The 12,581-nt window shown below is 39.7% G+C and overlaps 1 protein-coding gene across 6 annotated transcripts in view; it reads left to right on the top strand.

The window, feature by feature from the left end:
- Positions 1–12,581, top strand: part of aplp2 (amyloid beta (A4) precursor-like protein 2) — an 89,572-nt gene that overhangs the window by 57,255 nt on the left and 19,736 nt on the right. For 4 of the 6 annotated variants that reach the window (XM_086036239.1, XM_086036238.1, XM_086036235.1 and 1 more), the window contains exons 4-10: positions 2,676–2,788; positions 5,088–5,305; positions 5,520–5,719; positions 6,465–6,632; positions 6,963–7,099; positions 7,981–8,055; positions 8,659–8,817. In XM_086036239.1, coding sequence (XP_085892365.1) covers positions 2,676–2,788; positions 5,088–5,305; positions 5,520–5,719; positions 6,465–6,632; positions 6,963–7,099; positions 7,981–8,055; positions 8,659–8,817 — 1,070 coding nt within the window. The remainder of the gene's footprint in view (positions 1–2,675; positions 2,789–5,087; positions 5,306–5,519; positions 5,720–6,464; positions 6,633–6,962; positions 7,100–7,980; positions 8,056–8,658; positions 8,818–12,581) is intronic. The other 2 variants (XM_086036236.1, XM_086036234.1) reach the window with 1 other exon arrangement.

The following is a 12,581-nucleotide window of genomic DNA, read 5'->3' as shown; positions in this document are numbered from 1 at the left end:
CAATGATTATGTTAATATGATGTACCACAGTTATATATTTTTTATATATATTTATATTTATCTATATATTTATATATATGTATATATATATATATATATTTATATATTTTTTTAAATATATATTTATATATATATATATATATATTTATACATTATATATGTTATATATGTATATATTATATATAATATATATATAATATATGACTTATTAAAATGTCCTTTTTCTGTAAAAAAAATCATTCATTTTTGTAACATGATTTTATATATATATATATATATATATATATATATATATATATATATATATACACATACATACATATACATATTGTTCAACCAATTACGTGAGTTTTCAAGTTGACTTAATAGGGCACAATTGAGCAGCTTCGAGCCAAAGAAATAAGTCACACTTCAGGTTCGGTTGTCGACTCTGATTTGTAGTTCAACAGCCTCAATAGCGCTCCGTTTATCGTCACAGACACTAATCTGCCCCGTCTGCGTGATTCACCACTGGATTATTTTATTCAGAGCCTCGCTCCTGTCCGGAGAGAACAGTTAGCGGTCCGTCATGCGCCGTGCATGACAGGCACAGATTTAATTGCCTCAAACTGCACATTTTACGCTGCAGTACCCCATTCATTTGTCCCTGCTCCATTCAGTTTCACGCAGGCATACAAAAGGCAACTCTCTGTGAAGACTAGTGCTCCACAAATGTGGACTGAACTGTAAATTGCTACCCGTTTGGCAGCAAGCAAAACAGTCGGGTCTGAAGTTTTGCTGCTATATCCTCACTTGCTTTGAGCTCCACATATATTTTTTTTGTCTTTTAAGGCATATTTCTCCTCAAAATGTTGACCTTCAAATTGCTACTCATCTGGCAGCAAACTGTTTGGGTCTGAATTATTGTCTGGAATTTGCTCATTTCATGCATGATGATGCTTTACACTCCACTCCAGAGTTTTGCATGACTCTAGAAGCATAGTTTTTCAGAAAATGAGGTTTGAACTCTCAAATTGCTGCCTGTTTGGCAGCAAACTAGTCAGGGCTGAAGTAATTGTAGAGTTTTCTGGCATCACTGATAGTGATGCTTTGTACACCACAGTTTTGTTTGACTTTAGAGGCATTATTTTCTAGAAAATGTTGGTTCAACTCCCAATTGCTACCCGGGCTTGAATTATTCTTCAAGATTTGCTATCAAGACTCATCATCATGTTTTGAACGAGTTTTTTTGTTTGACTTTGGAAGCATATTGTCCCCGAAAAGGTGGGTTGGACTCCAAATTGCCACTTGTTTGGCAGCAAACTAGTTGAAATATTTAACAGGAGCAAACTAGTCAAGTCTGAAGTATTGGTTTAGCTTCCCCAATGTCACTCATGACAATGCTTTGAACGCCGGAGTTTTGATTGACTTTGAAGGTCCATTTGTACCGAAACTGATTTTAGGAACTTCAAATTGCTACCTGCTTGAAATCAAACTACCGGTAGTCGTGCCTAAAGAGCAGGGGGAGCGCTCATGCTGGGCGGGTATGAGCAGCAGCTGCAGAGTGCTTTGCTATTTGCAGCTCTCCCCTTCTTCCTCTTCCTCCTCCTTCCACACTACCCCCTCATTTTCCAAAACACTGCCTTCCACGCTGGACGAACCACCAAACGAGCTGTTATCTTAACACTCCCTCCCTTGTTACCAAGCCTCCCAGACCCTCTCTTATTTTTTTTTATTTTTTGGAGGGTGTCCTCACTCTTCAACAGAAGCCCTTCTATTCCTACTTCTCTACTGTGTGTGGATTTCCAACTGTTGTCCATTATTTTCTTCATAATGGCCCTGGTTGACATGCATACTTGCTTGCTTACTCATGGGCCTCAACATTAGGTACACTCACAATACACTATCCCATACTGGAGCTTCATCAAAAGCTCTTCTTCTGAAAATCAGTCCGGTTATCCGTTTGTGGCTACCTCACTTTAATTCCGACAACTATTAGTCCTGCCTAAATTCCCACTTAAAGGTCACCCTAACCAATTTTTTCCAAGCTAATCCTGAAGAGAAAAACACGCACCCCACACAAGGGCTGTACAATTAATTGAATTCAAAGGAATATCACAATGTAAGAGAATGCAATTTTCAAATCAAAATACAATTTGGAAAAAGCCAACAACCTCTGCTTCATTTCTGTCGGTTGGTAGGCAGGCTATATGTTACATACTGTATATACAGTATGTAAATTTAATTGATTTATTTTATGTAGTTGCTAGATAAGTTTATGCTTAGGAAGTGCAGTCCTGATGTTCACATATCAGTATATGAAACATGAAAATTCGAAGTGATACATCGGAAGAGTACCTTGAAAAAATCTTTGCATATTAAATCCCAATGTTGAGGGCCGAAAAAATCTCCATTAGCTTATTTTTCAGAACCGTTCAGCGCTCGGTGGTTTCATTCAACAAGCGCGGTATCATTTTGTGGAGGAGGAAAGTCAGATGTTCACGTGTCAAAGCGCAACCCAGAAGCACGGATCGCAACTTTTTTCCCTCACTCTCGCCGTGCGATTCGTGGACCCGACAGGGGGCAGAGGTGTTGAGTCGGTGCTCCTTGGTGCCGCTAACGAGATCTTTTTTATTTTTTATATATATATTTATTATTTATTTATTTTCTATTTATTTATTTTTTTTATGTCACAGTGGGCGAGTTTGTGAGCGACGTGCTGCTGGTTCCAGAGAAGTGCAAGTTCTTCCACAAGGAGCGCAAGGACCTGTGCGCCAGCCACCAGCAGTGGCACGGCGTGGCTAAGGAGGTAAGACGGGATACACAGGTCAGATGAATTGATTCAAGTCTTGTCGAGCAAAGTGGGAGGGTCGTCTTTCCTTGTGTTTTTGAACAGGGAACGACCAATTATTCTGCATTTTTTAAACCGTTTTTTGCAGATTTTTGTTTTTTTCACATTAACACATTACAACATAAGATAAAGATACCGGTAATGACAATCAAATACCACCCCTCCCCCTCAAAATTGGCACAGTCAGCAGATTTTTCTCTCTGTTGTAAATTCAAATACTAAATGACAATGTATTGCAAACCAGTTGTGCCTGTAATTAACGGAACAAAATTTTTTTTAAATAATCAGCCAATTCATCGGTTATCACAGTTTTACTCTGCCAGGCATCTGAATCACCATCGGCCTCCAAAAAATCCATATAGGTCGTTGCCTGTGGTTTTGAAAGATGAAAAAAAAAGACACAATGTGCACCGACTAGCAAAGTGAAAGGGGATCAGGGAATTTTTCCCACCGCACAAGAGTTTTGTTTTTATTTGCAAACATTCCTGCCATGTAGAACCCGCTGCTGTGAAATGAGGACAGGTTTCCTCTTCTGACCAAGTTGTGTAGATGTTACCATAGATATTTTAGTTATGTGAGATTGGTGAGAAATGAAGTGAGAGATGAGAATAGTTTCTTGTTCTTCTCATATCCTGCCTTGCCACAGAGTGTAGAAAGTTAGTACAGTGCAGGCAAACAACACGGGCCAAGTACATTTCAAATATGCTTTTTAACCCATCAAAGCCTAAAGCCCCTGGCTTAACAACTCCCCAAACCTAAGGTCGTTTTTGGAATTACCCTTGAAAACCTGAAGTTTTCCCAGAAATTAAACACCTACAAAATAATTAATGCCCCAGTCCCTGTAACAGACAGAAACATAATTCCAAAAGAATTTGAGACCTTAGACATGTGGCTTGCACACAGGCCCGATTTTCTTCATCTTTACTGTTTCAATCGAAAAATAAAGTGTCAGTACAAGATAAGCACTATTTTTAATGTAAAAAATCGAGTGGTAATTACCATTCTTTGTACCACCGTTACAAAGACGTTGATTTTGTCGTTGTCTACAAACATTTATCTTAACTAAATATCATGTGCGACTGGTTCTACTGGTTCAAAGTCCACAAGCGCGTTGTCTATATCACTGCCGTTACTCATTTTAGAGCTCCCACGGTCGACGGTCGACGGCCATTATTAGTCGCAAGAATTCCAGAACATCCGCTGTGGGTTTACGACACCGTCACGTGTATATTCTGATGCATTTTATCGGTTAAGAGACTGATAATTAAATCATAAAGGAAAATGACGCGTACACGCTCTCGGCTTTAAGGGTAGGAAGACCCAACAGTGGTAGAAACGCGGTTATGCACTACCATCCTTAATGGTTTCAATTCTTGGATATTTTAGTACATGAAAGTGGGCTGCAGTACTTTGGACACCCTTGCTCGAAATTGTCCATCGGTGTTAATGTGACGTTAGAGTCAGATTTACGAATGCATGCGCCAGACACAGTGGCGTATATGCCATTGAAATAACAGACTGAAATAAAAAAAATGGTAACCTAAAACAAATCTTTCATCTCATCATCAGAATATTTTCGGGTTGGATACAGTATAATAATGTCCATGTTTGGCTTTCATTTAGAGTAAAATTTTAGAACGCACAAACTTCGGCTCCCGCTTCATTTTCCTCACAACAGTGCCAGCGAGTTTGTTTTGCCGTCTTAAATCAAGTCTGCATGTGTGAATTTAGAAGATAGACTAGTCCAAGTCCAATAGTCCAATAGTCCAAGTCCATGCATGAGAAGGGAGTGTTGAGCAGTTGAAATAATCATTGTAAATTGAGCATAATATTTTTAAGCGCTTGAACGAATAGTAAAACAATATTTATTTTCTTTTGAATTGAAATTGGAGGAAAGTTCATTAATCCATTTTTATGATATCTTTGGGGACCCATGCAATTGTCTAAACCATAAATCCACTTTTTGAGCCATGAGTACAAGTCTACCTCACCTCACATTTTAATCTGAGGTTTTATGCGATCAGCAAAACTAGGTAACACATTAGCCTGACTATGGAAAACTAGAATGCATATTAAAAGTGTCTGAGACAGGAAGAGAGACGAACAGGCCTACTCGCCCAGTTAGTGAGGGATTGCACAATCTGAGGTGAGGCTCGGACGATTTATTTGATCAGGAAATACGCAAATTGAACAAATCCTGCACATTATTGAATTGAAAATGGACGGATGAACGATTGTCATCACGCTTTGTCCTCAGGCATGCTCCAAGAGCTCGACGGTGCTGCACAGCTACGGCATGCTGCTCCCGTGCGGCACCGACAAGTTCCACGGCACCGAGTTCGTCTGCTGCCCGCCCTCCCGTGCCGAGGAGTCGGCCGACTCCGCCCGGGAGCAAGAGGAGGAGGAGGAAGACGTGGAGGATGAGGAGATTGACGAGGCTGAGCTGAATGAAGACGAGGACCCCTTCGAGGACAGGTTCCATGAGTTACTCCTCTTGTTGGGCTCCTCTCGGTTCTGCCTTGAGTAGTGCAGAGCATCTCGGTAGTTTATGTGAACAAATACTTTTTGTTTTGTTGTTATATTTGCTTCTCAAATGATAACTCTCTTTTTCTCTAAACAATTTTTGAATATTTTTGTAGCGAGGTCATTATTGATTGTGTACATAATTTGTTCTGTCTCCTTATCGCAGCGAGGGTCCGGCGGTCGAGCAACCCACGCAGAAAGAGGAGTCGCTGGATGAGGAGGACAGAGAGGAGGATGAGGACGAGATGGATTACCACTATGTCTACGAGGACGAGGAGGCAGACAAGGAGGAGGATGACAAGCGAGACAGCAGCAGAATGTCGGACAGCCGTGAGGATGAGGACAAGACTCTGGAAGAAGTCAAAGGTTCTTTTTTGTTTGTTTGTTTGTTTGTTTGTTTGTTTTGGCTTATTATGTGACTTGTGCAGCTGCTTGTTGCTAGGGAGAATTCCAAAGCTCAGTTGAAATTAAAGTTGATTAAATTGTGTGTTAAAACATTCGCACAAAATACTGGTCACAGAAGACACATTTGTGCACAGGAAGTAGGTATAATGTGCGATCAAAATTTTAATTAATATTAATATATTTCCTAGACAGTCGGGTAAGAAAATCAAGCGCAGCTTTTTGAGAAATGGGAGAGGTAGTTTCAAGTGAAGGTTTACACTCCATTTACTTACCCAACTGTCCAGGAATTATATAAATATGAACCCTTTTAGTTTTTTTCAAAAAAATATTCAGTTCTGATATCACTTTTTCGAATGGCTGTAGCTTGAAAATGGTTATCAATAAAGGCATACAGTAAATGTTGCCTGGTACAATTCTGCTACTTTTGCGCTTAAAGGGTTAATTCGTATTTTGTACACATACTATACCCATTTCATGGCCACAAATGAGTATTTTGTGGCAACAGATTAGTATTTTCACCGTACGTTATTCCTATAGCACAGGTGTCAAACTCGAGGCCCGGGGGCCAGATCTGGCCCGCTACATCATTTTGTCTGTGACGACGTGTGTCCACATCATGTACATCATAAACAGTGTACATACTGTACAGTACAGTATTAGGTTGTATTTCCACTAATGACTTCTCAATGGTTGCCCCTCTCTGCAGCCGTGTGCACCCTGGAGGCAGAGACAGGCCCCTGCAGGGCCTCCATGCCCCGCTGGCACTTCGACCTGAGCCAGAAGAAGTGCGTGCTCTTCATCTACGGAGGCTGTGCGGGAAATCGCAACAACTTTGACTCAGAGGAGTACTGCGTGGCAGTGTGCAAGCGACTCTGTGAGTGAAAGCTTCTTAGTTGCACTTAGGCTGGGCGGTTATGTTTCAAGTTGAGTTTGGGTAGTTGAATAAATGATACATTTTTAATTCAGTGAATAATCGTAATTTCAGTATCATTCAAAATAATCGGGATGATTCTTTTTTTTTTTTTTTTTTTACCAAATGCCCCAGCCCTAGTTCATTTCATAAAGAGCGAAGAAAAAACAACAATTTCTAAAAACGAAAATGAAAAAAGTTTAATTCACAAACCACGTACAGGCAAGGGCTGACTGGACTTAATTTCCGCTCCCTTGTTTTGTTTATATTGGTTGGGTGATTGTTTTGGTTCAGCAGCTACGTCCCCGACACCTCAGCCAGCCGACGACGTGGACATTTACTTCGAGACGCCGGTGGACGACAAGGAGCACAGTCGCTTCCAGAGGGCGAAGGAGCAGCTGGAAATCAGGCACCGCAACCGCATGGAGAGAGTGAGGATACTGCACCGACTAAAATATTCAGAGATACTTTGTGACTTTTTTGTATGTACTGAGAACTGTAGACAAACTATTAGAAAAAATGAAAAAAAAAAAGTTTCAGGAAAAAATACAAATATGAAATATCCTCTTGCCCAAAGTCAGATGGGATAGACTCCAGCCCACCCGTGACTCAAGACTAAGATAATAATAAGATAGTAAGACTACAGAGATTGAATGTCTTAAAAACAGGAAAGTCATAGAAAAAGTGCAACCCCCCCCAAAATGTTAGACAAAAATACACAATTATTAGAAAAACACAAAAGTATTAGAAGAAAAACTAAATATATACGCTATATATTTGACTATATACTGTATTACAATGTAATATAATATGAGACATAATATATTGGAAAATAACAGAATAAAACATCACAAAACGTGTATACATGTACTGAATGACAACTTGTCTTTAATTTGAATACTTAGATGTGTCGTAGGCTGTTGCTGCTGAGTGTTTAAAGATTTCAGTGTCTTAATAGTTTACAAAATTAAGAGTCTTTATTGTTAGTGTATTTTTTATTCTGGTGTAATTTCTTAGAATATCACCCGAATGGTTCGCTTTTATTTATTTCTTCTAAAAAAATGCACCGTTTACTTGACATCTTTTCAAAATAAACATATATTTTTTTAAAAACCATTTTTTTTGTACCGAAAATATACCGAACCAAAGTTTCCAAGAAACAGAACCGAACCGAAATGTGATTTAGAGTACCGTTCCACCCCTAGTATACATATTAGTAAAGATTGTCATGCTGCGTGTCACAGAAAGATGTTTGGAAATGGTCCCACTTGTCTTGTTGTTGATCTTGTACCTTCTCTCCTCATGGCTACAGGTGAGGAAGGAGTGGGAAGAGGCTGACCGGCAGGCCAAAAACCTGCCCAAGGCTGAGAGGCAAACTTTGGTCCAGGTTAGTCAGCTTCCCCTAGTGGTCGGGTCAGATAAGACACCTTATCGCTCTTTCTCTGACCATTTCATTTGAACAAAAAGAAATAGCCGCCTAAAAATATTTTGAAGACGTGATTAATACACTGCTGCCTATCTATCTAAAGTCTTGTAAAATTTGTTGCGTTTGTGGAGCATGAGTTAAGCAACAAAATCCACCCGTTTTTAGCCATCTCTGGGTGCAGCCATTTTGTCACTTCTGTCGGCTGAAAATGTCATCACACACCCTTAGGGCTCAGATAACGACCAATCATAGCTCAGCTTCAGAAAACAGGTGAGCCGTGATTGGTCGTTATTAGGGTTGGGCATCGTTTGAATTTGGACGATTCCGGCTCTGATTCTTTGATTCGATTCCGGTTCCTAACGATTCCGATTCTTAAGAAAAAAAAAAAGTTATTTTTGGACAAATCACATGAACATCTCTGTTCTTCTGAACGGGTGGAATTTGCTGCTTAACTCATATTTCATATGAATCATATTGCCTTGTTTGAATCAAAAGTTTGCCCGGCCCAACAACTAACCTCAGACTTGACCATGAAACAGTTGACAACGTTATGTTTTTGTGCAGCACTTTCAAGCCATGGTGGAGTCACTGGAGGAGGAGGCTGCCAGCGAGAAGCAGCAGCTGGTGGAGACCCACCTGGCCCGAGTGGAGGCCATGCTGAATGATCGGCGCCGTCTGGCCCTGGAGAACTACCTGGCGGCCCTGCAGGCCGACCCCCCCAGGGTGACCACCTCTTTCATATTCCGACTTTTTTGGGCCAGAATGAAACCCACTCATAATACTAATGCCAATTAGTAGCCCCACATGCCATAGAAGTTTAAAAGTTGCCTGTTCTCGTAAAGAAAATTTGTAATGTTACAAAGTCAAATGATGTGAGAATAATAAGGTTGTAATCTTGATCATGACAAGATCATGACATTTTTGCAGGATTAAGTCAGAAGACTAAAGTTAAATTCGTAACTTTTACTAATATGTAATATTACAATATTAAAGTTTAACAAGGGAAGAAAGTCATAGTTTAACGAGTGAATTTAAAAAAGGCCAATTTATTCTCATATCATTACAACTTTTAGACGACTTTATTGATTTGCCTTTTTTTTTAACAAAAAAAAAAAACCTCGACTTTATTCATGTAGGGGTCTTCAATCTTATTCCTCGAGGATCGGCGTCCTGCCTGTTTTCCACCTCTCCTTGCTGCAACACAACCTGATTCAAATGATCAAGATCGTTATCCAGCTTCTGCAGACCTTGCTGATTATCTGATCATTTGAATCAGGTGTGTCACAGAAGGGAGAGATGTAAAACAGGCAGGACAATTGCTCTTGAGGAACAGGGTTGAAGAACCCTGACTAAGGTTCACACCGCAGGCAAATGCGACCCAGATCGAATTTTTTTGCCCATATGCAACCAGTATCTGATTTTTTTATCACAGTCTGAATGGCTCAATTCCGATTTTTTCAAATGCGACCTGGGTCGCTTTCGTGGTCCTAGATCGGATACGTATCCGATTTTTTTCAATGCGGCCGCGGTCTGAACGGCCAGGTCGCATACATCCGACACTGATGTCATCCGGAGCCCAAAATGTGCAGGCAGAGGGAAAGTGATGGCAGCAGGGGGATCGAATCTGCAAAGTTGTTTTGAGTAACAGTATTGACTTTAATTTAATCCCACTTGAAACATGAAGCATAAAGTGGACATTTACGGCGATCGTAGTAATTCAGCCATTGTTCATTTTTTACGCACAGTTATGACGTGAGGTCATCGTTAGTGATGTCTCCATGAAATGAGATATTAAAGCCTCACCTCATAATTTCAATCAAATACTGTATTTATTTCTACCTGCTACCTAATCGCTTCAATGTATAAATGCCCCGACATGCTGGAACACATTTACTTCCGTAAACAATACGTCATGAGTGACGTCGTCTCTTCTTCTGTGCATGCGGGTTACTTTGACGACACACGTGTTCATACAGCAGGCAAGACCGAGGTCACATTTATAATGTAATATGAGCGCTTACACAAAAAATCTGATTTTTTCAAAAAATCTGAATTGAGCATTAAGACCTGCGGTGTGAACCTAGCCTTAGTGTATTACAGTCATTTTCAGTGTGGCACCAAGTTACCACTAGTAGTTCGTGGGCTCCCTCTAGTGCTACCCGGATGAGTTACTGAATTAAATGTTCAAACTGTGCATAATGTTCCAGTTCCAAACTTTTTAAATCCAGGACAGTACATTTGTCAAGTACGGTTCGGTTGTATTTAACTTTGAAGTTCAATGCATTTGCATTCAGTTTGTTGGAACAGTTTGCAAATGTTATTACATTACATTTTAAGTAAAGTTTTTTTTTTATGTTTAAGCATTTTAAACTTTGCATAATATTATGGTGACACTTGTGGAGCCAAGTATTTTTCTAGGTGGCACTTTATGATAAAAGTTTCAGGACTAGCGATCTTGCTTTTAAGGCGAAATAATTTTGAAAATGAAATTGCAAACGTTTTTGTATGTTTCTTTTTCACATATTGCAGCTTTTGCGATTTGAAAATTTCTCAGGAGATGCGTGGAGGAGAACCCAAACGCAAGGAGGCAGGAGGCCAAAATGAAGTTCAATATAAAGTGTTTAATTTAAACAAAACAAAAAGGCAAACAAGGCACTGGGATAATAGCAAAACAACAAGGATCAAAATGAGTAAACAAATACTAGGACTTGGACTTGACTTAGGCGCTGACAGCTAGTGATGGGCTAAAATGAAGCGGGGCTTCAGACAGCGTCTCGAGCAAAAGTGGTTGTGCCAAATGATTCAGAGCGTGTATCGGATCCCAAAAAAATCACGTGACCTATGACAAACGAGGCCTCGGTTTGTGTGGAGGATTTCATTGGTTCATTGAACGAATCGATTACTCTGGTGACCTTGGGCCTCTTTGTAAGTGTTGTCGGCGTTTCTAGTGGTCTTTAAGTTTGGTGGCGAGTTAGGGAGTCACACTGTGCGTTACAAAAAATACTTGGAGTGCCGTTCTGCAGGTTTAGTCATTTTTATTTTTATATACATTTTTGTGCAGGTGAAGCTATGTGCTTGTTTGGCACAGTGGCCAAGTGGCTGGTTGTAGGATTAGTCCTCCTTTGCTATTTATTTTTGCATTCAAATTTATTAATTTTAGGGTTATTCATAAACATTGTGCAAATTATTTTGTGTTTATCATTTAATAAATGTTTGCACCTACCGCTAAATCTGCAATACTGCTACTTATGGTCGTTTAGTAACTGTTAAGCCTATAATCTTATTTCATTCTGTGTGTGCTTTTAGCATACTGCTTGATGACGCCATAGAGCAAATGAAGCAAAATTGCTTAAAACCATGTGCAAACCAGTTGACTGGAAAGTCTCAGTGATTCATTAAGCTTAATTTCGCCATTTTGGGATGTTCTTTCATAATACAAAAAGCATTTCAAGATTCCATCTGCTGTACTTGTCACTGTACAGCAGGATTATAGTACATTTTATTGACCTCTTGATGGCGCCATAGAGTAAATGATTCCAAATGAAGTGTCGGTACATGTGCCGGCACAGTTGACTAAAAGTATCGATGCTTCGTGGGGCTTTATCCACCATAACTACACGACAGCAACATTGACACGACAAATGACAACAAACAAACCAGGGGCGGAGCCAGAAAGTGGCTAAAAATCAGGGTGGGCCTAAATAATTCTCTCACTGAGCACAATCCTCCTGTCCCGACACATCGCATATTCAAATAAAATGACAAACTGAATAATCTGAAGTTTGGATATTCCTTAGACAACAATTATGCCATTTTTAATATTCAATCAAATAATAAACACAACGACACACTAATTCAAAAATAATTCAATAATAATTTACGAACATTTAAAAATATATCTTTTTTTTTCATGAATCCCACTGGGTGGGCAGTCTGTCAATCTGGGTGGGCCTGTGCACACCTAAATACTGTACTTATTACAGTATTTCAATTTCAATGAAGTTTCAATTTCCACGTATAAAAAAAAAAAACTACAACAGCTCTATTTTGAAGCAGCGTTGTCCGTTTTGAGTGATGGATGCACACCCAGGCCCACCCATGGCTCCCCCTCTGCAACAAACCGACAAGGACTGAAAGAAAGCGAGGAACTAAATACAGACAAATTGACGAGACAATGAGGAACACCTGGACAAGACACGAAGGGTTGGAGGGTGCTGATTGGCTAAAACTAGGGACTTGAATGACAAGCACAGGTGTACCCAAAAACCTAACGAGACAGACAGGCAAAAGGAACACAAGGAAAAACATGAAACTAAAGTCATAAACCAAAGTCAAAGACAGACCATGACAATTGTATTCTACTACATTGCGATGTTGATTTGAGTTTGAACAATTGTTCAGCTCTATTTGTATTTATTTGTATCTATGGGTATCGTGCAATACCCAATATTCCCCACTACTGTAATACCGTGCAATACTCAACATTC

This window comes from Filicampus tigris, chromosome 7 (genome assembly GCF_054856515.1).
Source record: "Filicampus tigris isolate MCC_2025a chromosome 7, RoL_Ftig_1.0, whole genome shotgun sequence".
Lineage (NCBI taxonomy): Eukaryota > Metazoa > Chordata > Actinopteri > Syngnathiformes > Syngnathidae > Filicampus > Filicampus tigris.
This window is presented reverse-complemented; position numbering and strand designations above follow the sequence as displayed.